Genomic DNA, 23967 nt, shown 5'->3' on the forward strand with positions numbered 1-23967 from the left:
ACCGGTCTCATGGACCTTATTTCCCATCCCCAAGCTCCAGTAATTAATTAACTGCCACGGCTGCAGAAATTCCTCTGTCATGACCTGCTGCGTCATGCCACAGAAGTGCACTTGTTCACCTCTGCTCACCCTTCCCAGAGGGTGCTCAGTCCTGAATTTAGATGGTGCCAGGATCTATATTAATCTTCTGAATTTAAAAGGGACCAGGCTGTGCACTCAAGAACGACAGCCAAAGATTTTGGTCCTTACCAACGGTTTGAGACTGGCATAAATGTGCAGGAAATATCTCGCAGACTTCCTGCCTTCCAGCCACATCTCCAAAATGAGCCCTTGTGATAAGCAACACAGTATTTCTGCACCATAGGGAAACGTTGTCTCATTTTTGCAATAACATGGTGGAAAGGGCCTGCAAAAAAAAACACATGGTGGGTGGCACAACTGAGTCACTGTCCTGAGGTGTCTCTGCTCTAACCGTGAGAGCCACCTCTCCAAAACCAAGAAGCGCTTTATGCCCAGACGAGTACTGGGAGCAGCACTGTAGTTGTGCCAACAACAACGCTTGTGGCAGGCTAGGGTGAGGGAAGATGATTGTTGAGTGGCATCAGATCCAACAGGGCAGGTTCAGTCCTGTCCTGAGCATGAAGCATAAATGAAGCCAACCCAGGCAAGGGAAGATCTGGTTTTCCCATGGGTCTGCGTCCCATCACTCCTCCAGACGATGCCTATCTCCCAGCTCCCAAAATCCAGACTCAGAAGAAAACATACCCAACCTAAAGGACCATGCAAGGCTAGGGTGAACAAAAACCAAACTGTAGGTCAAAAGCAACTGGAGCCGTCCCCGGCGAGGGAGGTAGCTCAGTCAGAGAGCAGAGGGGAGCAAACACTTCCATCCCTGATGCACAAAGGGATATGGAGCAACCCACCTACTTGTTCCAGAAAGATCTTCAAGCAAACATCTCCAAAAACCCTAAGGATGTGGCTAACGTGGCATCAAGCTAATGAACTCTGTCTTTAATTACTGCTCGTAGCTTCAGTTTTGCTGACAAAGAGGGAGAGCAGGCTATCAGCACCCGGAGGTGGGATCATCCAGCCTCACATGCCAAAGGGGGCAGGTACGAGCAGTAGCAAACAGCTTCAACACTCAATACAGGTCAACCACTGTGGTTGACACACACTTAAGAAATGCATTAAGCCAACACACAGTGCTGCTGCACACAAGTGTACATAAATCTTACACAGATTTCGTCCCAGGTGCTCAGAGATCAACACGTACAAGTCTATAGTTGTGTGATGAAATCTCAGCCCTAAATTTGCATTTGGAAAAGCTCCATTTTCAGCCCTTTAAACTAGAAAAGATATTAACTTTTTTTTTCTTTGCCTGTTCATGTACAAAACCACACAAAAACAACGGCCTCTACATTTCAAGGCATCTTTCATGGTTTCTGCAAGAAAACTTTAGTAGTCACTTCTGAGAAAAGGCATACTGAAGCCTTACCCTGGTCCAACAACAGAGCAGAAGAAACCTCCACCTCTTCTGCTTTGCTTTAAACCCTCAGAAATCAGAGTGACTCACCTTGCACACGGCAGCCTGCAAAATCGCATCGAAACCGCCCTCTGGAGCATCTCGGTTGCGGGAAACCTTCTGTTTCTGAACTTCTTCGTTGAAACGGTCAACTTTATCCGTCAGGGACAAGAGGTGGCGGAAGCCAAAGGATGGGACGCAGCTGGGGAACAGCTTGTAACTGCAAGAGGAACAGAGGAGTGGTCAGCTGGGAGGAACCGCGCCAGCAGCCAAGAGCTGCAGAAGTTCCCAGCTCTACCAGGCTGGTCTCCAAACCTCTGTTCAGAGGGATGGAATACTTCCACAAGGCTTCATGTTTTGGATGCTTTAATTTCTGGCTATTTATCTACAAAACTTTACAGTAGAGCCCATCTTTTTGGTTCCTCCCTGGGGGATTTGAGCAGTTGAAGCTTTCAGAGATCTCAGGAGGACCAAACGTCTCTCTCCACGTAAGGTCCGAGAGAAGACACCAAGCACCGGGCCATGTGGCTCTGGAGTTTCAGCACCCATAAAGCGGTTTCCACACCAGAAGTCTGCAGTGCAGGATGCGACCCACAGTGATGTGGAGAGCATGTTTTGGCAGGAGGACCAGAGCCACTCTCTCCAGCAGCCCAGGACAGTGGGCTGGTGCCAAAGGGCACCAGGCAGGAGCGTCACTGCCAACAGCTACTTTTCCCCTATTTTTCAATATCTGTTTTCACTCTGTCATCCAGTTTTCTTGGCAATACGTGCCACCCCACACCCACTGCACATCACCTTGCACCCCATGAGATGCGTTAATAACTGCCACCACTCCTGCATCCTCCCACTCTCCCCGCCAGCCACTGAGCCAGGGCGTCGCTGGAGCAGAAAGGCAGGAGTGGCACCCTCGGGCAGAGAAATGCCTCGGCAGAAAACCAGGAAAACTTTTTCCGTATAAAACAGAAGGCAGCTTCAGTGCTCAGCGTGTGGCTGGGAGAGCTCAGCAGAGCAGCTCCGGTGGTGCGGGAAATCAGCGAGCGAGTGCAGGGGAGAGAAGAGTTAAGAAGAAAATGTGTTTAAAAAGGAGTTGGGCTGGCACTAGTTCACTCTTATCTTCAAAGATAAAACCCTGAGAACAACTAAAGGCCTCTGCTGACACATTACCCACTATGGGTAAGTTGTAAGAGGCTTTTTACACAAAGGAGTATTTAAGATTTACCACCACTGGGAACTCAAATCCCTCCCCAAGGGACCTCGGAGCAGGGATTTCCACTCGCACAGCAAGGCACACACCAAACCGTGGGGCAGGTCCCACTGCCCTGGGCCCAGCTGCCAGTGAGAGCCGTCCCATGTTCAGACTTGCATCCCGCTCGCACCTGGGGCCAGGGCGAGGAGCGTGTGACAGCTGAAACCTCTGCACGGCAGGGTCCCAGCAAGCCGCCCCTAACTGACACAATACATCTGGGTGCTTGGTTTGCCAAAGTCTTGGTCCAGAATGAAAACACTGACGTACTGTAGGGTCCCACCTCTTAGGGTCTCACCTGCTCTATACTCTCTACAATCCCAAGAGGATCTATCATATAGAATATTATACTATATATATATTATATTATATTATGTGTGGTTTAATATTTTTTTGTTTGTTTTACACCCCAGGTTTGCTGGCAGAAGCTGCAGGCAGCAGCAGGACAGATGATGGATATCTGAGTGACTATGAAAGGCACGCACTGGTGCGGGTGGGTTATCTCAGGCTGTAACCTCCCCAGGTCTTATCACAGATAGGTGGGCAATTGGGTGTTCAGTCAAACCCTCTGCCTTCCTTATCTTTTTCAATTTAGTGTTTGTTTCCTTCCTATTATCTCTCTTGAGTGACACCACAGCTGTGAGAGGCCATGTCCTGGCTCCCCAGGAGGTCCCAGCCAGGATGCTGAGCCAGGAGCAGGGGCAGGAGGGAGGAGGCAGGGATGTCAGCTGGATCCTATGTGAAAACAGGGCCTCATCAACCCCTAGACCTGCAGGATGGCCATCACTGTGAGGAGGAGGAGGAGGAGAAGAGAGCTTGGACCAGAGACGAAAAACACCCACTGCAGCTCATGTTTAACTGCAGCTTTTTTTTTCAGGTGCAAGCAGGGCACTGGGCAAAGTCTGCTTTGATGCTAGAAACAGCAGCAAATAAAACCACACCTCACGACCCACCTCGCTGGCACATCAGCGAGATGCCTGACAGCAGCCACAGCTCGCAGAGCCAGCAGGGGAAGGTGCCACCACCGGAGAACATCAGTGAGCCTGCACTCCTGGTCTGGATGGAGAAGAGACAGATGGTGACTGGAAGGGAGCGTCCACCAGATGAGCTACCTTGGGCAAACCTTCTTAAATGGTTTCTGAATACCAGGCTGGCTTAATGTAACCCATAAACAGAAAAGCAACCACCTGGGTAAAACCAAAAGGACAAGCAGATAGCCTGATGGTGGTGGGAGAAGATGAGGTGGATCTCTGGATGACCTTGATGAAAGGGCACTGGCAGTTTCAGGCATGCCTTGCTGCAGAGTTGTCCAGTTCCATCCTCTCCTTCTCTCCCAGCCCTCTGCTCCTGCATGTTTCACCCTACCGCACTCAGCAAAAGCCGTGTCACTTCAATTACATCACACACCAGCCAAACAAAGTGTCTGAGATTTCCTCAGCTGGAGCAAAACCCCATCTCCAGCCTGCAAATAACATGAGCAGGTGATGGAGACTGAGGACAACAGAGATGACTGAGTACATCCCTCTGAGGTCATGCCAGAGTTCTGGGGGAAAGAGCCACGAAGAGCGTGGTGCACGGTGCCATGGCAGCAGAGAGCCACCTCCCTGGCTCAGTCAGTGTGGTCGCTTTTGGCGACGCTTCATGGCCAAAGCTCGAGTGTTCAGTGTTAAAATCCATTTGACTTTCCTCTCTGCACGGAACTGGTGAAAAGAGAGTAAGGATATTCTTGTCTGGTCAATGGTCAATGTGCAATGAGATGTCAAATACTTGGTCAATGCCAAAAGTTGTCCTAGAAACTCACAGCTGATGTAAGCTCTCTTTAATCTGCCTCTCATATGGAAAGCTGAATGGATGCTCACTCGCAGAGCTTGGCATCCATTCAGGTGGTGATCTTACAATGTAAATATCCATGAATGCCTCAAAAGTGCCAACCTTGCTGCCCTGACATGTCTAGAAAGCACCCCAAAAACAGACGAGGTGAAGATGGGGGCCATGAAGGTAAGTGTCAATGGTGACATTCTCCCAGGAGGGCACTCGCTGCTGTACATCCTTTCATGTCAACATCTGAACCCATCTGAGCCTGGACACCCTCCACTACACCCAATTTCACTCTGGCATAATCCCCAATTCAGTGGGGATTGATCCTGGCTACGGCAGCTAAAAGGCAAACAAAAAGATTCTAGCAAAGACAATAACAAGCCAAATAAAAAAAAAAAGGAGGAAGGTGCTGATATCACCACAAAGCAAATCACATCACTTGTGCTTTTTGCAACTGCCAGTTTGCTTTCCTTCCACAGCAATAAAGATTAAAAAACCTGCCTGACATCTGCCAAACACTTTACAAGAGCTCATTAATCAGTACTACAGGCCGTCCCAAATCTCACTTCCTCCAAACACTTCTGCTGGAAAGGACTAGCATGCCTTGGTCTCCTTATCTGTAAAATAGAGACAAAGAGCTTAATTGACCTACCCAAGGCCAAACTATGACTCAGAGCTAGGATCAGAAATCAGGGATTTCTGGCTCTTGCTCCTTTCCTCTTAGAGCCTGTAAAAAAGCCCACTGTGCCTGCAGCCTCTTCAGGTACTTAAAAATAGCTTCAGGCTCCCAATACAACAGTTTCCCACCTCTAGATGCAGAGATCTCCCAACAGCCACTGCGAAATTGGAAGTTGTCCGTGTTTACCAGCACGGTAACAGTTGCAACTAATCAGCATTCCCAAAAGCCAGGGCTTAAGCGTGGTTCACTATTTAAGGCAAGAATGAGAAGAGAAGACTGCAGCCAGGCTCCGTGCAAACACAAGGCTTGTCGCTTCAGGGTACGCCTACCACTTACCCAATGCAGGGATTGTTTTGGTATCTTGGTGCCGTGTAGGAGAAAGGAGAAATGTTTTTGTCCACGAAAGAACCGAACCCCAGACGGAAATTGCTAGTGAGCTTTCGCATCTCTTCAGCCAGCTTGGTTCCTAGATTGCGGATGTTGTCGAGGTCGTCGTTCATGGACAGGGAGAGATCCATCAGGTAGTAGAGGTCCACGGGATAGTCCTCCACTTGTCGAACCTGAACTCGGAAGGAGGTCCGGTCACCTGCACACACACAAGAGTTGAGAGTGGTGAAAAGGAAATTCCTACCACTCATAAGACCCACCCTACAGGCTTTTCCAGCCCCTGCAGAGCAGACATATCCCTTCCAAAGAAGAGGGTGAGGGGAATAAGCTTTTCCAAACCCATCCTTTAGGAGACTAATAGGAAAGCAGGTAATGGCTTCAGGTCCTTCTAAGCTCTGTAGCGTACTGGCTGGCAAGAAAAAGACACATCTATAGAGCGCATATCTCTGGAGATATGCGAAAGGGGCTTTTCTTTCCATCTCAGCTGAGAGAATCTCTAAGGGGGACACACATGAAAAATGCTGCTGCCTCAGACTGTGTACAATCCAGGGGCATTTTCTTAGAAAACTGGAAAGAAAAGCAAGCGGGGTGAACCTCAAATGGATGTTTCATGGAGTACTGGAAGAGGGACCCTGAACATGCTTACTTGGGTATGTCCTCAAAGCAAACCAGGAGCAGTCCAAGAAGTCCTGCACAAAGGAGAGAAGGAGGTGGAGCAGGAGAAGGAAGAGAGTCAGGAGAAAACAGCCAGCATGAGATGAATGCAAGACGTCCTCTGAGCTGTGCAGGGAAGATAAGTCAAAGCAGACAGAGAAGAAACACCTTTGAACAGGACCTCTCCCCCACAAAAGAGCCATGCCACCATCATTCTGGAGAAAGCAGGGCAAAAGGGAAGTGAACTGGAAAAGGAAGGTTGTCAGGGTCATACGGGGAAGTACAGAGGCAGAGATGAAGCTTCCTGAAGTGATGAACACGAGGAAAGGAGCTGACAGGGCTGAGCTACAGGTTGCGCAAATGTGAAGAGCAGCAGAGGAAAGCCTCTCCCCTGACCCTCCCATTGGCCAAACCGCTTTCACAGAGATGCCCTCCAGAAGGGGTGCCCAGGAGGGGAGGCCACCACTGCACTGCCCATGCCTCAAAAAAGGTGGTGACTTCAAAGTGAACTCATCTTCACACCAGGCAGACCTCAGAGGAGCCAGAGAGCAGGTGGCAAACGTTTGCCTTACGCTTTGTAGAGAGAGGGGTCTAAATGGGAACCCCACAACTCCAGCACCCTCAAACCCCAGGCTCATTCAGAGATCCCAAGTCTCCAGCTGCCACCTCGGCCGCTTTTCCAGCTCAGTGGAGTCTCAGAGCCAGGGACTCGGATCCTCTCCAGACCAAGCATCCCTCCTGCCCACCTCTCCCAGCTCTTCACAGACGAGGCTGAACTTCGGGGCACTGGCAAGTTCTGCAAAATGCTCATGGCTTCCCCTTCTCTTCCCCAGAAACAAAATGCACATTCTTTAGTATTGTGAAAATACTTCCCTAACCATTCCATTGTTCTCCTTGTTGTCTGGAGCAGCACAGCTGCTCCCACTTACTTCCAGCCCAACGACACGCAGCAGCAGCGCCCCAGAGCCGCCGCGCTGGCGAGACACAGCACGATGGGCTTTGCAGCCTGGCCACGGGAGCCCAGCACGGCACCCGGGGTCACGCTACGTCTAGGGGCATGCAGGGCCAGACGCTCTCCCCAGCTCTGGGGTCCACTCCGTGGCGATTCCTGCAGCAGTTCCCGCACGAGTTCTCTGCAGGAGATGCTTTGGCCCAGAGTCATCCACGCCCTTGGTGATGGAGTCGGGGTCCCAGTGCCCAGGGGATGTGCGTAAAGGTCAGAGCCTTCCTCTTCCGCAAAGCTGGGGGGGGGGTTGATCCGCATCTGCACTCTTTGCTCCATCAGTTCTACGTGTATCTCGGACAGCTCGGGGCTGGGGTACCAGAGGAGTCAGCTACAGCTCCTAAACCAAGACCTTCCCTCTATTCAACAATTTCCCCGCACATTTAGATCAACGGTTGCTTCCAAGCCAGGGTTTCTTTTCCTACAGGTAATCGCTGCCTGCCTGGCAAAGGCAGGGCTACAAGAGGCACATCCGCAGACACGCACACGGAGGTACTGCCCAGGTACCGGCTGTAGGAAGAAGGAAACTCTTGCCATGAATACTCCTCCTTATTCTCCCGGCTTTCTTTCTGGGGAAAGTAGCAGGACTTTCTGGTAAAATTAATTCCCATGCTTTTTTTTTTTTTTTTTTCATTCCTACATATTTTTCCCACTGGAATACCCAACTGTTTCAGAAAAAGAGGATGTGTCCTTCTGCATTTCACAATGTTTCCGTTTCCAAAACACTCTTCTTCCCAAGCAGGCCCTAAGATGGAAATTCCTGTGCCAGAGAGGGCATTTAGGATGCTCTAATGAAACCTTCTTCTGTTAATAGTCATGAATTTATTACTCCCAGAGAAGCACCAAAAATAACAGGACCTTAGGCCTGGTTCTTCTGTCATTCCTAACTGCACAAATCGATTAGAGGAAACATCGCTAATGGATCATAGAATCATAGAATCATAGAAACTCTGTGCACAGTATTACTCTCACCCTACTAGGGACAAGCCAGTGTTCTCCTTCCCCATGTAGTATCACCATCCTCTCCTTAGGGCTTTTACTGAAAACTTTTTAGCTCAAAACTGAATTCAGAAACATCTCTTGGATACCATCACACAGAGGCAGTGCAGAAACTGGAAAAACTGCTTTCGGCCACCTTAAGAACACACACCTGACAATCACTTATCCATGAAAAGCTCTTCTTTCTGCTCAGCGAGGCTTACGGCTTGATGAGCAACGCAACTTGCATCTATTCATTTTTTTTAAATTCCTTTTACACTCTTCCATTTGTCATCTAACCAGGACACACAGCTTTATAGCTGGACCCAAGATTAAAAAGCAGTATTGTAGAAACTAAACACTCCATTTGAAAGCTACCCCGTAAGGAGCTCAATTTAAGGCCTCTGGAAATGAGCTGTGGGCACAGAGATTTGGGAAGTGACTTCTGCCACGGGATGCTTAGATCAAACTGCCTCGGTGGGATCAGCGAACAATTGACAATTCGCTCCCTTCTGCTTCTGCTTAGCGGTCTAAAAATAAAAGATACCATCACCACAGAGCGCCATGTGAATTCAGCTTTGAAATAGTACACTCTTCATGCCCAAAATTAAATCAACATTGTCTCCTTTTTGCCTTGGGTTCACAGAGTGAAACCCTCAGAACTCATTCTCAGGCTCAAGGATTAATGGATAATTTAAACTGGGGATGCTAACACAAGGGATTAGGAAGTCACCAGCCCTCAGTTAAGATGGAGCACCGTCCAACATCCAAAAGAGAGTAAAAATGGGAGATATTACTAAAAACATCTAGGTATGTCCCTCCTCCTGCAACGACTCCAATACTCTGCAGCAGGCACGCAGGGAGGGGAGCTCCCCAGCCCAAAAGCATCCGACAGCGCAGCATCTGGGAAGCCACAGGGAGATGTACCACCAGGCCCTGCCGCAGACTGGATCCGTGAGCATCCATGCCTCCAGCTGGGCAAAACCCACCGGGATTGGGAAAGGGGAATTTGCTGAGCACAGGGCACTGGGCACGGAGGAGGGTCTGTGGGAGGCGAGACATGGGAGCTGAGCCAGCCTGCTCTGCCATGGATCACCTCAAGAAACAAGAATAACAACTTGCTTTTTTTATGGGAGCAAACCTGTTTCATCAGCAACATTCAGCCACAGAAGCCACGCATCCAGCCGTACGTTCAGGGGGGATTGCCCTCAGGTACCTGCTTTTTTTGCTTTGAAGCTAAACTTCTTTACGTTTGAGGGTCGGACTGATGATAGCAGTCATACTGCTGGGGAAGGGTTAATTGAGAGACATGACAACTATCCAACCCGTAGCATTAAAACAAAAATCCCACAGCAACTGGTAGGCTCTGGGAGAGCACTGGTGGCGTGAGCACCAGCTCAAACTCCTGTTTTTCTTGGGCAAAACATTGTATTTCATTGTCCGTATGCTCATGAGAGCTGTCACAAAACTGTAAGCCTTAGAAACCCACACCAATTGCTTATAATGAATCGAGTTTTTATATTTGCTTCTTAACTTCGCAATAAAGTCCTTTTTTCTGCCCCCCCCCCCCCCCCCCCCCCCCCCCCCCCTTCAGAAATCCCAGCTGCCAAATTTTTGCAAGAATTCTGAACCCACATGAAAGCCTCCCCCCGCCACGTGAAAACTTTTGATAACAAGCACGCTCGCATGGCTCAGCCCAGCCGTTCTCTTCTGATTTCTAATTAAAAGGAAGAGATTGAGGAAAAGTGATGGCTCAGGGGAATGAAATAGGCACCTGGCTGCAGTCCAAGGCCTGAGTCACAAGTTCAAATCTCCATCTTCGGCCTCAATCCCATGGCTCTTTTGCATACCGACAGAAAACAGATCGACGGTTTTGTTTCCAATTTATAGAAGGAGCTGTCTCAGCTCAGAGTCAAGCACTGTCAGCTTGGTGGAGGATCCACAGTTATTTTAACTCCTTCCATCCAGCAATTATGTTTCTAAGCTGAGCAGGTTCCTTTTACACACAGGCAAGGGTTAAGACTAGCGTTGGTAACAGATGTGGGTGGGCTTTGAGTGATTTTGCATAACAGCAGTGTCCTCCCACGGAAAACATACACCTGTTGGTGATGCTCCATCCAAGTTCACAGGCTGTGGAAGGGGCCAGCAGCCACCTGCTTTAGTGGGCTACAAGGTCAGGAGCTATAACATGCTCTTGGCATGTCCCGGACACTCTTTCTCACCCTCCCCCACGCCCCGGTGTAGGGCTCACAGCTGTGAGGGACTCACCGGGACGGAGATTCAAGGCAACCTTCTGAGGCGTGATCTGCGTGACGTCCAAGTGGGTCTGGCCAGAGCCCTTGCTGCTCAGAGGGACATTCTTCACGACGCTGATGCTGCTGCTGGGGTTTTCGATGGCTCCGGCACAACCGTTTGCGATCAGGTTCTGCAGGAAGTCGCACCGCGACGTGATGGACTTCGTGCCGCTGAACTCCTGCGGGGTGAAGAAAGGACAAAGGGAAGGGGAGGGGGAAACATCAATCCTGTGGCAGGAGCTTTGTTTTGACATGCTGGTATCTGTAGCAAATAGTGGTGACAAGGAGAAGCTGGTGTCATTTGTGGTGGCTGTACTCAAAAGCAGCCTACGCTGAGCCTTGAGCCTTTCAGAGGGATCTACCAAAAAAATAAATAAGAAATTCTGCAAGGATTTGAAAATTGAATTTGCTCCCAGACCAACATGGCAGAAAGCTAAGCCTGGAGTTTCATTCCAGCCACAGCAGCAGCACTTGCTCCCAGTCCTGTCTTGGGCCACGTGAAAGCAAGGGAAAATGTTGGCTTTGCTGCCTGGACAGCCATCTGCCACCTCTTTGAGGGGAAAAGGTGAGAAGCTGTTATTTTTCGCACGTGCATCACCTCGAAGGAGCTTTGCAAAAGAGAGAAGAAAGGACGCTGAGGGAAGCAGGACAAACCCACCAACCCAGAGAGCCAAGTCAAGGTGTGAGGCCAGAGCTGGAGGCTGGGCAGCTCCAGGGACTCTGTTTCCCGGGCGAGACACCACATGCCCCCACACAAGCACCACGTTTCTTCACCCTCACACCCCTGCGCTGCAGGCATCAGCATGACATCATCATAGGGGGAAAAGAAAAGTGACACCACAGAAAGCAGTCCCCAAGGTGGAGATGGTTTTAGGGGGCAGCCGTCTTCGGCAGCTTTGCTGGACAATAACGGAGGTGGGAGAGCCTGGATGGGAGGTGGTCAAAGGCAGCCTGTGCCCACCACAGGCAGCTGCTGGCTGCCAGAGGATGGGCTGTGGTGGCAGGATCCTGCCAGTGCCCGTCCCAGAGCTCCAGCCCTCGCCACAAGCCCCGGGTGCACTGCACAAAGCAGCCTTGTGCAGGGCGGTGCTCAGGAACAGCCGCCCGCACAATGCAGCCTTTTGCAAAGAGCTCAGTTGTCATAATGCCTTTTCTTAATTTTTTTTTTCTTCCCCCAAAAGGGCCAAAGGGAGCGAGTCGCATGCCCAAAACTTACTCAATTTTCAACAGCCTATTCCTACTTATTTCTGCACTGTAACAATAGAGACAACCGTCTTCTGCTCTGGGGCTGATGGACTGAAATGACATGAAATAATGCAGAGAAGATGCTTGCAGCCACACCAACCCCTCCTTCAGCTGTGCAGCCAAAAAACAGAGTGGGGCTGAATAAACCTCACTTTTTACTGATGCTCCGGCACGGCAGAGGATGAGGGAGACATTGAGGAGGGAAAGGTCATCCAACAGATCTCGCCTTCGCAGCCGGTGGGGTGCTGCAGGGGTCCCCCGAGGACAGCCTCGGCCGCGTGGCCCCAGGACACAGATAGAGGCTCTCTGCTGCATTTTCTCACTACGAGGTCCCAACGCTATTTGAAAAATGCGCGATTTGCATTCCAGCATCCAGCGGCGCGGTCCAGCCAAGGAGACGGCACGTCGGGTGGATATGAACGCGAATTTCTTGGAACGCATCATGTAAACAGACGAACTTTCAGAGAGGAGGACTGAGACTGTTTAAATCCCAGCATGACAAAATAAAAATCAGAATAGCTCACAAAAACGAAAACAACGCCCAGCCTTTCAGAGCGGCACGTTTAGGGCAGCCTTGGAGAAAAGTTTGTATCAGATGCAGTTTGACCTAAAGTCAGTGAAAAGCCAGCGGGGTCCAGGCACTCTCCTGGGTCAGTCCACCCAGCAGCAGGGCACCTGCAGGGAGATGCTCTCCTGCTCTCCCGGTACCTGGACATAGCCCCAGGTGAGCATCTATGCCAGATCATTTTTGCTGTCGCCTATTAGGAATGACACTCTGGTTGTGCAAAAAGCAACACAAGCAGCACCAGGAGTGCAGCTGGGAACCTTCAGTTATTCCCCAGGGATTAACACTGGACAGAAGTATCCAAATAGGACAATATTTAGAGCTGCTCATGCAACTGCAACAGCCTTGAGCAGGCGTTTCCAATCCTCCCCGGGGTCTGCTCCAAAGCCTCTTGATGTGAACGGAAAGCCTCGACTTCAAAGGGCTTTGAACTAGGGCTTAATTTTCTGGCTGGGGCCGGGCTAGCAGAACAAGAGCCAGGAGGGGTAGGCAGCCCGGGGAGAGGAGCATGGTGGCTTCCTCCCCCAGCTGCTCCTCTTCAGCAGTCAGGCTCGTAACAGCCCGAGAGAGGGCTGTGGGTATGGTACCCTTCATATCAACGTTCACCATCCTCGCAAGGGGTGTAGGCGAAAGCAGCCACGTGGGACCCGTTGGGAGCTTCGGAGGGGCAGGGCGGCCACGCATGTGCCAGCCCATCCATTCACACAGAGGTGAGGAACCGTTACTGACGTAATACGTTCTTCTGCAGCTCTTGTGACAAAAGTTCTCCGAAGGAAGCCCAGGAGGTCAGGGGGAAGCCCATACATGGCTCCTCCTGACAGGAGATGCGCAGAACGCTGGGGTCAGCAGCTCCTCCGCACAGCTCCCCCTCTCTTGGTCCAGCTGCTTTCTCCTAAACTTTCTTCCAAAACGGGCCCGGAGAACTTGTTGCAGGACAAGCTGCAGCTCAGATCAGATCCAAGTCCTTTCTTGTTCAGTGAAATGCCATGTTGCCCGGGGTGGAAGACAATAACCCCCAGCAGGGGTGCAAATGCCCAGGGGAAGGGGGTGCAACTCAGAACCCAGGGGCTGCAGGACTGACCCCTACTTCTGCTTTGGTTCCTAACCCAGGTGGGGTGATGCTGAGCAGGGCAGTGACAGCGGCCTCAGGAAAGCCCCAGCAGTGGCCACAGCCCCCTGCAAACACCCCTCGCCTGCACCCACACGCCAAAACCCAAAGCCAAAACTGTGGCTTTCAGGTACCATCCAAGTCAAGCACAATGTTTCCTGCGACAGAGAAAAAAATCGAGGCTCCCAGAGGTTAAACGAAAAAGGATGAGAAGATCTGAGGAGTAAAGGGTATCGCACAGGTCCAAATAACTCACGAGCAACCAAGCAGAAAGGCAGCCCCACACCAGCTCGGACGCGGCACACCAGTTCAGCCCCCAATTCCCCCCGAGCAGAGGACACCTCACAGTCAGTTAAGCAATTCGGTGCTCCCCAGAACCCACCGACCATCTGCCTGCAGCCTTGTGCCAGGGAGAAAAACCGTAGGTACCCCTCAGCGGGCAAGGACCACCCCAAGCATCGCTTCACGCCACCGAGAAGGGTTGGTTCGGGAAGGTTCCACATAGTGCCCATAGGCAACACCAGCCACTGGTTGCCCCGGGGACGCTTTTCGGTCTGGCCTCTGCGCTAACGTGCTCACAAAAGCCAAGGCAGGCAAGTGGACAGATGTGAATGGAAACAACAGCGTAACAATTACATGCTCATCAGTTCGACAGTTTTAAGACAAATTGCTTGGGTCATGCCATAAAAATGGAGAATAGCACCAACTGTATCTAACAGACTATATCTAACTCCTGGCTGGACACGTCCCTTCCATTTTTTGCTTTAATCGATCCAGTTCTGCATTAATTCAGTCTGAACCATGCCTGCTTTAAATTGACATGTTCCCTCTAGGAACAGTCTTGATTTTCCTTCCTCATTCTCCAGGCACATGTTCCTGAGATGGGAGAGGACGGGGTACGAGCAACCTACTGGAAAACAAAGGCTGTTATTGGGGAAATTTCAGTTCAATTAATGAAAAAGGAAATTTCAGTTTAATTAATGTAATTCATCTGCATCTCTATTTGGCATGAACACACATAAATTCGCACACATAGCTAATGCATGACCAAACACACGCACACACCATGTACACACACCTAATAAACAGGACAAGCCTCTGCACGTTGGTACGCTGCTACCCAAAGCAGCAAACAGAAGATAACAGCAACATAATGGCATAATTCTTCCCTCCATATTGGTACTCCCAAATACTCTTTTGGAGAGCATTCCATCAGCAATCACTCCAGGTTGATTTATCACAAACACAAACCCTACCTGTCTATCCCACTCCACTTGGCAGCTCGGAGGATGGCACTGAAGCCACTTCCAGAGCTCCTGCTGTCCCCAGCAAACCCAACAAGCCCCGGTGAGCCTGGGCAATCTGACAGCACCACAAAAAAAAAAAAAAATCATCAACAAGTGTCCTTCCTCTCCCACCCATGAAACCCAGGCTGCCAGAGATCATAGCAACCCCACAGGCCAGCATGTGCCTTCCAGCCAGTCTTCCACCAGCAGCGCGCCAGCGGTTACTAGTCATTGCCAGCTTCTTCTGGAGCTTGCAGGAGAGGCTGAGGAGTCTCCTCAGATTCCAGCACGGATGGAAAGGCTGCAGCAGTCTCCATCACCCAAGAGTCACACATTTCCCCCTGACAGCCCTGTTTCAACGCACACTCAGGCAATGGTTAAGGTCACACATTCATACCTCCTCTTTTAAGTGCCATTTAAACAGATCACTTCATTTAAGTCCAGCCTTTCACGGTATTCTTCCACGAGCCAACAGAATCGACATCGGCTTCCAAATTTCCAACAGCCCAAAGACTTGTGGTTAGCTCAGCAGCCCCTGTGGGCTCCAGGGCCGCTGGGTACCAGAGGCTGCTATCATCAACTCATCCATCATCACCCGCTCGGATGGGAGCAGAGAAGCTGAACACTACCAGAAGGAAACAGAGGCTGATGCAAGCTGAGGGGACATGACGCATCCTGTACTAACAGGTTAGGAGGTGGTACTTACAAATTTATAGCATCTTGACTACTCAGCTGTAAGTATCTATCTATACGTATGCTCACCCTCACAATTCAAGGCAATAAACACAAGGAACCTTATCCCACTTGGAAAACCATCGGGATAGGGCTCCTTGTATCCACAGACTTGCTTTCACACACTCCTGACCCCTATTTGCAGTCTGGGAGCACTTTCTGCTCCTCTGCGGTCACGCGGAGCCTGGATCCAGGAGTGCAGAGGGTGACAGAGAAGGATGCAACACTGCAGGAGGTTGTGTGAACCGTGGTCATCTCTGGGAAACACCACGGCTTTCCTGCTTGTAACGCTCCTCTCCCACAGCTGGAGTGTCCCTCGCAGCATCGGCACTGCCAGGCACCCAGAGGGACAAAGAACAAACAGGTGTGATGGCACTGCCAGGTGATGTCATGCTCAAAGAGAGGAATATTATGTATAAGAAGATACATATACACAGGAAGTTATAATAATATATATAATGTATTCTGTGCATATGTATATTATATATATCTATATAATAATATATAACAACATATAATATATTCTGTGTATATGTATATTATATATATTATAGACATCTCTACACTTCATGTATATATAATACATATATATACTATAATATATACTTATATAGAGGATTATATTATATATATTATTAGACTTCTATTACATATACTTCCTGACAAAATTATTAATTGTTGCCTACAAAGACGACAACAGCTGGCCCAATTTGCTCCCAAACCTCTTATGTAAATGCAAAGGGAGCAGAAAATACAATCAAGTTGATCGTGTTTCTACCAGAACATAACTAGCATCTACAGAAACTCCTCCAATATCTTAGCATTGATACTTAAATAGAAGCAGAGCTATAGAATTTACTGGCATATATGCTCCTAGGCAACATATATAGCTAGAATGACAGCTAATGGGAATAGAGAAGGAAAACAGAGTAAAAGCAATTTTATAAGTGTACCTGACATGGCTGCGGCAGAGGGAAGAGAAATAAAGTGGTGAAATGACTATGGAGAGAAAGTGGATATTGCAAGTTTATAATATTACTTTAAAACTTCTGAAGTTAAAAATCTCTAGATATCTTTCACAATCCCATTACCTCACCTGATGACCTCAGTTAAAGAGAAATCAAGTTTTCAAACAGTGAGTTCTAAAAAAAAAAAATAAAATAATACAGACTTAGAAGAAGAACTCACTAAGTTTTAGTATGGAGCTTGTAAAGGGGACAGCAGCTTTTAAACACGTAGCTCTTGGCACGAAACACCTTGAAATGTATTTTTAAATAGCTGCTGCAGGCTAAAGGTCAGGAAATAATACAGCACTTCCCTGTAAACACTCGTCTTCCTCCTTGGCCCCTCCATTCCATTTAGGAATTTTTTTTTCCTTAGTAACTCTCCTGTTTGCAAGACAAGAGAGAGACAGGCTGCCAGTCTCATGGGCTGCCATACAATTAGTGGTCACAGTGACCACCAGATAAACATTTCCACTGGCAGCATTTTCCAAAAAAATTGTCTTTTGAGGCCAAGAATTTTAGAAAAAAAAAAAAATGCCCAAGCTATTGGGTACCCATTGCTTACTAGCTAGTGCTCCTGAATCCAATCTCTCCACCGCAGATGAGCTGGCTGAAGAGGAGCTCTTACAGCTGTTTACAAGATGTCTCAAGAGTGGGTTCTATTGCTTTACCCTTTCATTTCTGCACACCATTCGCCTCCCTGGAAAAGAACCCAGGAAAGCCGTTATGCTGTCAGGTTGCAAGTGTTAGCAGCGTTAGGAGGTTTCCCTTGGAGAGTGGTGGCTGTGCCTACGAGTGAGCGAAAACCCAGTAAAACAGGCCTGGAGAGCCAGAGGCCAGGGTACCTGGCACAGATGAATCATGGGGCTCAAGGGTCTCCCTCACCCCATCCCCATCTCCATCCCCATCCTCGTTCCCCACCCCGAGGGGCTGCAGCCTCCCCAGGCAGGGCTGGCAGGAGAAGGGACGGGACAGAGGAGCAGGCAGGCAGCACCGCCATCACCAGCTACAGATGGAAGGTGAAGCGTGTGCTCAACCCCGCAGCTTGCTTCCCCCAAAGCGGAGACTAGGACAGCCACACTAGAGAAAAAAAGGATCAGCAGGGAACAGAGGAGCTTTGCTCCTGGCCATGCCTGTCGAGAGGTTCAAGATCATCCACCGCTCTGGGGTTTCTCACAGCCCAAAGGTGGTTCCTGGCACAGCAGCTGTGCCTGCAAGAGGCAGGGTCTTTCCTGACATCTGTAGGCACCCTCACTTCTCCCTTTCACATTTAGGACAGATGCAGGCACTAAGCAGACAACAGCTATCTATGCATCGGGCATTATCAGGTCTTTCACACACCTCATTCTCTAAAAATCACGTCTACGTGATAAGATGTATATTTGACAAGACATATGTATCTCTAAACTTACAAGCAGTCCTTAGGGAGCAGGGAAAGACATTTGCAATTTCTCACAAACCAAGGAGGCCCAATAAAATTATGGGTGAGCAGCTTCAGCACCAACATAAGGATGTATTTTCACCCCGAATCATGCAGTTAAGCTGTGTAACTCCTCCCCACAGCACAGTGCAGACACCAGAAGCACGGGCTGGCTCCCAAAACGACACAATAGATTCAGAACGGAGAATTATCTTTGTAACAGACAAAGAGCTCGTGCCACGCCAGGTCACGCGGCAAGGGACACGTAGCTGGACACCAGCCAGGGGCTTGGGGCTTTTTAGGGAGAGAGCTTTCGAGCAAGGCTCCCTGCAACACAGAGCCCAGGCAGGGACCCAGCATCCATGAAAACAAGAAGGTAATTGAAGGGACAGAAGGACTGAAGCAACAGTGCTGCTCTGTTGAGGGTGCATGGGGGCCAGCAAGGTCAGGGACTTATTTCCTACAGTGTCAAAGAGCTGGAGAGACACATACACCCAAAATACGCTTGGCCATGGGAGTCCTCACTGCCCTCACCCACCCTTCTGGCACAAGACAGTGTCAGGAACACGCAAAGGGGAGGATTTGCTCCCTTCCCGCGTTACAAAAAGCATAGCAAGACAAATGAGGTCTTCCCACCTACCTCCTTGGAGCACCAGGCACACTTGGGATGGATGAGGAGACACTCTTCGCAGGACGTGGCACTTCCACGGGTGCATAGATTGAGACCTTCGGGAAGAGAGAACAGAGAGAGGGGTGGGCTGAACCACTACTTCACTCTAAAACAGTGCTCAAGGGGTTTCTGAGATACTGTGAATGTTAAACATACTGTAAGTTCAAACAGTGTCAAGAGCAAAGACTCTCTCAGGAGCTTATAAGGGTGGGGAAGGAGTAAAACTCTCTTCACCTGTAAGGAGCTCTCATTTTCTTTCCTTCCCCAAGAAAAACAAAAAGGAGAGAAACTAGTTTTGAGGGGCTGACAACCACCAAAATATGACCCTGGTGATTTTTTCTCCCTTTTTTTCAGTGGTTTCTGGTTAATCAAAGAGTTCATCTATTCATCTTCCTAGTGAAATATCTGTGGACAAAATGCAACAGCTCTTCGACCAGCCTGGAATACAGAGGCGGCTGTCTGAACCCCCTGAGATGACGACTTTCAGGCACATCTCCTGAATTTTTTCAGCTGAATATATGGAGGTCTCCTCGCCAAAACTTTCATCTTAAAGCAGCCTTGGAAGATACTCATCTCCCCCTTCCACCCAGGTGATTTCCACAGTGGACTCATGTTACAGTAAATTACTTGTAATTTATGATGGGAGTCATTTCCACAGGCTACCCAGGTTAAGGCAGACAGCGTGTTCACACTGGGGCACATCCAAGGCTGGCCAGGGTGGAAGATGCCTCCCCACGCCATGGCCGAGGTCTCTCCCTGCCCATGACACCGGTCGGGGCTCTGCGCCCACTGAGGCAGCAGCGACCAGGGCAGCGATGATGCTCTTTGCTCTCAGATTCCTGACGTCCAGCAGCACAAGGGGTACCAAGAGAGTTTTGCTTGCAAAATCCACGATTTGGGCTTCAAAAATTAAGTGGAACCACACGAGCTAAGCTGAAGCAAACATCAATGGCACTGGCTCTGAATGCAGCAGCTTGTTTAAGCTTGCCTGTGGCTAGGAATGTGCCCTTCCATACCACCGATGCCCCAGCTCCCCCGGGTGCAGCTATTAACTTCTACTGTCAATAACTCATTAAACACATCTTCAACCCAGGATTCTGCACACAGGCTGCCCGCTCCAAACGAAACGCCTCAGGCTCAAACTCTGAGTCCGCTATTTTTTCCATCCTGAATGTCAATAAAAGCATTGTCAGGCCTCTATTTTCAGCCAGTCACATCTGCAGATACCATCGCACCACGCTGCTGCTGGGTATAATCTGCAGATCGTGCGGACTTGCCCACGGCTGCTGAAAAGCTACACAGAGTTTTCTCCTGTCCCAAGAACCTTCCACCCCAAGATTTTTGGAAACGGGATTTTTGCTGTATTCCATGTGAATATTGCTCCCAAACATGAAAAGCAGTGGCTGCCTGGGTCGCTCACATACGGGGCCAGGCTGCGAGCGCAGGAAGCAGTGAATCAAGCTGGACAGCTGGAGGAAAACTTAGCGTGCCCTGGGCTAAAAGCAGAAAGAGGATAAGTAGGTCCTGTCAGTAATTCTCCGTCATCGCCGAGGCACGACCGCATCAGAGCCCTGCACTGACGGGTCTCTGCTGCCTGCAAGGTGGTTAACTCTCACCCGGGAGTGCAAAGCCCTGGACTTTCTCTATGGCTCTCATTCAGACAGGCTGCTTGGGCTCATTCATACCCAACAAGAGCCTTCTTAGGGGTTGGTTGGTTGGTTGGTTTTTTTTTTTTTACACTGGCTATCACCACATACCCAGGCATTTCATTCCTTGTTCATATTCTGAAGCTATATTCCAGCTCCTGGACATTGCAAGAGCTCAAAACATAAATAGGTAATACAAAGTAAAATGTAACTTGTTCAACTGAGTTCCAATTTGCACAGACATTAACACTTGCGTCTCTAAACCCTATGACACGGCCTAAAGCCTCTCCTCGAGAGCCGCTGCTCTGGCAGCGGTGCACGGGGCAACACAGCAAAAATAATGGGCTTTAGAAAGCAAACACTTGCATTCATACCCTGGCTACCCGGCCCTGGCTCTCCCACAGCTTCACTTGCCGTCTGCAGGGAAATAGAGGCTATTTACCTCCGTCCCTGACTGCTGGATTTTTAAAATTACTTAGTAATGGTAAGATCTAAATGAAAACCAAGGTCTCCTCCTTCCACCAAGTGCCATGACCAAAGCAGCCCACACTCCTGTGGCCAGCCACGGGGTGACATTCCTCCCGGTGGCAGCTTTTGAAGTTTCCAAGTATGCTTTTCTTTCCACTTTGGAGCAAAACCAAACCGTTTCCAGCATTGTTGTGAAAAAGGAGCTTGGTTAAGCCCTCTGATTTTGGACTGAAACCTGAGCTTTTTGAGTTGGAGTAAAAACACGCAGGATTTTCCAGATGCAAGTCTTTGCTGTGCTTGATTCAGCGCAGCCTTTCCCGAATGGGGCAAAGGAAGCACCCGAAGATGCTCATGCTACTCCAGATCCTTCCACATGCTGGGGCGAGTCACCGAGTAAGACCGGAAGAAACTCAAGTCTGCTCCTTGATTCTGACATATTAATGAAACCACTCCTAAACTTCAACTAAACTTCTTCTAATGGGGAAAATTCCATCCAGGATCTAGTTCAGATTACTCTGGAGGAAAATAATCTAACGCCCCTGGACTCCTGAGCTCCACAGTTCACATACCACCCTTCACATTGATGCTACTGACTCCTAAGCCCTGTGCCCAATTTTTTTTTTCGCAGAGCAGTGTCCAGCAGGCATGAAGAGAATCTCCGAACGACATCCTTCCCTTGGGCTGAGCCACAGGACAGCCCAAAACAGCAGAGGAAGACAGCGCATCCCACTAGACTGATGAGATTTTAATGCATCAAACTACTGGTGCAGAGCAAGATAGGAAACTCTCATGAAAGGTACTCAACCAATTTACTCATAAAGATGCTCCAGGCAATCAGACCTCATTTTAAACCTGCTCTGCAAGAAATCCTAGTTTGGGCAGCTCCTCAAACTGAGCCGAATGTACTGGCTTGCCTGGGGAAAAGAAAAAAAAAAAAAAAAAAAGTGATGTACTTTATACAGCTAAGTATGAAAAAAAAAATCATGTTACTTATGCTTGCGATAAGCATTTTAAAAGCCTCGTCCCCGAGATGGTCTGCTGCACTACTGAATCATCAATTCTAAGGATCAAAGCCACAAAATAAATAAATTAAAAAAGCAGAGAAAACCTCCTCCGAGTTTCTCTCTTGCAATATGAGCCTCTTGTTAAGATAACTCAGTAAAAGATTAAGCACCGAGAGCAAGTACCGGAACGGTAGACTCAGGCATTTTGTGGGCTCCCTTTATACAAAAAAAGTTCCCCCGAGTGCTCAGAGAGCAGAAAACCCCTTATTTCCAGCGCTGCTGGAGCAGAGTCACAAGCTGCGCCGCGGTCTCGGAGGGTGCCCGGGAGCCGTGAGAGCATCCCCGCGGGGACGCGGACGGCTGGCCAGGCACAACGCAGACGTGGGGGAACGACAGGAGGGGAGAAGCGTGGAGCTCGGACACCGGCTTTGTGCTGCTGTTCCTCATCCCATCACTTAACACCCGCTGCTCCGGCAAACACCCCGGGGAAGTGCCTTTCCCGGAACAGAAGTGGTTACAGCCGTTTCCATTAAAGCGTATATTAGAGAGAGCGGTAAATACAGCAGTTCCACGCTTTTTAAGGTTGAAGACTCCGCACCGCAAAGCCCGCGGATCGGTCCCTGCCCAGCGGCGCTGCTGGAGTGCGGGTCTCCACCGCCCCGCGACGGGGGGCACTCGGGGCGCAGAGCCCCCGGCGCGGTCGGGGACGCCCCGGGACCAGAGCGGGAAGCGCAGAGAGCCCCGGCACCGGCCGCCCACCCGGGGCTGGAGAGGGAACGGGCGCACACGCCAAACACAGTGCAGGGCGCCAGTGGGGAGACGGGAGCGGGGCTGAGGCAGCCGGAAAGGAGGGAGAGAGAGGAGGGGAAAACAGCAACCGTAACGAGAGTGCACCGAGGCGGGTTTGGGGGATAATCCGCCTTCCGGGCGGTTTGCAGGGCCCGGAGCGGCGGGGAGCGGAGCGGCCCTTACCTCTGCCGGGCTGCAGCGGGGCGGCCAGGACGAGGAGGCGGAGGAGGAGGAGGAGCGGGGGGGGCTGGCGGGCGGCGGCGGGGGCCGGCAGTCCCCCTCGGCGGGGCATGGTGCGGGCGGCCGGGGCGGCCGGGCAGCCCTTCCCGGCCGGGCCCTCCCCGCCGCCTTTTGTGCAGCCGCGGCGGCGGCGGCGGAGGAGGAGGCGGGGGCGGCGCCGCGGAGCTGCCCCGGGGGGCGGCGGGCGCCGCGCTCCGCTCCGCGCTCCGCGGCGGGACGAGACGGGACGGGACGGAAGGAGCGTGTCGGTGTGAGTGTCCCGCTCCCGAGGGTGCGCTGCCACCTCCCCGCCCCGCAGCGCCGCGCAGGGAGGCGTAACCCCATCCCCCGCGGGCGCGGAGCGGGCACACGTGGGCCCCGCCTGGCCCACGCACACGTGTGGATGCGTGTGCACAGGGACACACGCACACGCACGCACACAGCATCTGCACACACGCCCACGCTCGTACACACACGCACACATGCGTACGTGCATCCCCGCCTGTGCACGCCCACGTCACGTATGTACATGCATGCACATTTCATACACACACATGGAAACACCCCCTGCGTATGCTTACGTACATGCATATACCTGCACGTGCATGCACGTGTGCACACGCACGTGTATAACTTGCACAGGCACACACGCATATAGGCACACCCAGACACACGCATGTACACACAGGCAGCTGTGGGCAGCGTGCACGGACACACGCACACCCGCCATACGTGCGTATGTACCCAGAGGCACACAACAACGCGCGCCCTCCTCGCCCGGCTCCCAGCAGGGCTTGCCGAGAAGTCCCCACGGGTCAGTGGCCGCTCTGACATGGCTTTTTCCTGCTTCAGGGATTTTCTCTGTGCAAACAAACCGTGTCCATCTGTTACACAGCTCCCTAGGCCGTGGCACCCGGGCAGCGCTGCCCTGCCTGCTGCCTTTTGGCACTGTTCACACACTCACCGCCTGTCCCTGGCGCGATGGGACGTCAACACTTCAGATCTAAAGGAAACGGCGGATTTATGGTCGTGTTTGGGTTGCCGGGGAGCTTTCTGTTTTCTTCTGTTTTTAAAAGAAATCATGAATCAACCGCAGAGCTGATCACTGATTTTAAAGGCAATTTATAGTAGCAGTTAACTACCCATGGCCTGCAGACCTCCGTGCCACTTGTAACGTCTACTAAATCTCAGCATTAGATTTTGCTTGAAACACACCCCCTCAATCCAATACAT

At 50.6% G+C, this 23967-nt stretch overlaps 1 protein-coding gene across 2 annotated transcripts in view; it reads right to left on the bottom strand.

Annotated features, from left to right (window-relative positions):
- ITGB5 (integrin subunit beta 5) overlaps window positions 1-22807 on the bottom strand; it is a 69224-nt gene extending 46417 nt beyond the window's left edge. Inside the window, exons 1-5 of one of the 2 annotated variants that reach the window (XM_086615427.1) lie at window positions 22699-22807; window positions 18579-18664; window positions 10553-10757; window positions 5599-5848; window positions 1574-1742 (exon numbers count right to left, since the gene is read on the bottom strand). In XM_086615427.1, coding sequence (XP_086471553.1) covers window positions 1574-1742; window positions 5599-5848; window positions 10553-10757; window positions 18579-18664; window positions 22699-22807 — 819 coding nt within the window. Of the gene's footprint in view, window positions 1-1573; window positions 1743-5598; window positions 5849-10552; window positions 10758-18578; window positions 18665-22698 lie in introns of those variants that run through there. The other variant, XM_086615428.1, reaches the window with a different exon arrangement.
- Window positions 22808-23967: the final 1160 nt, after the last annotated feature.

This window comes from Tauraco erythrolophus, chromosome 8 (assembly GCF_009769465.1).
Source record: "Tauraco erythrolophus isolate bTauEry1 chromosome 8, bTauEry1.pri, whole genome shotgun sequence".
Classification (NCBI taxonomy): domain Eukaryota; kingdom Metazoa; phylum Chordata; class Aves; order Musophagiformes; family Musophagidae; genus Tauraco; species Tauraco erythrolophus.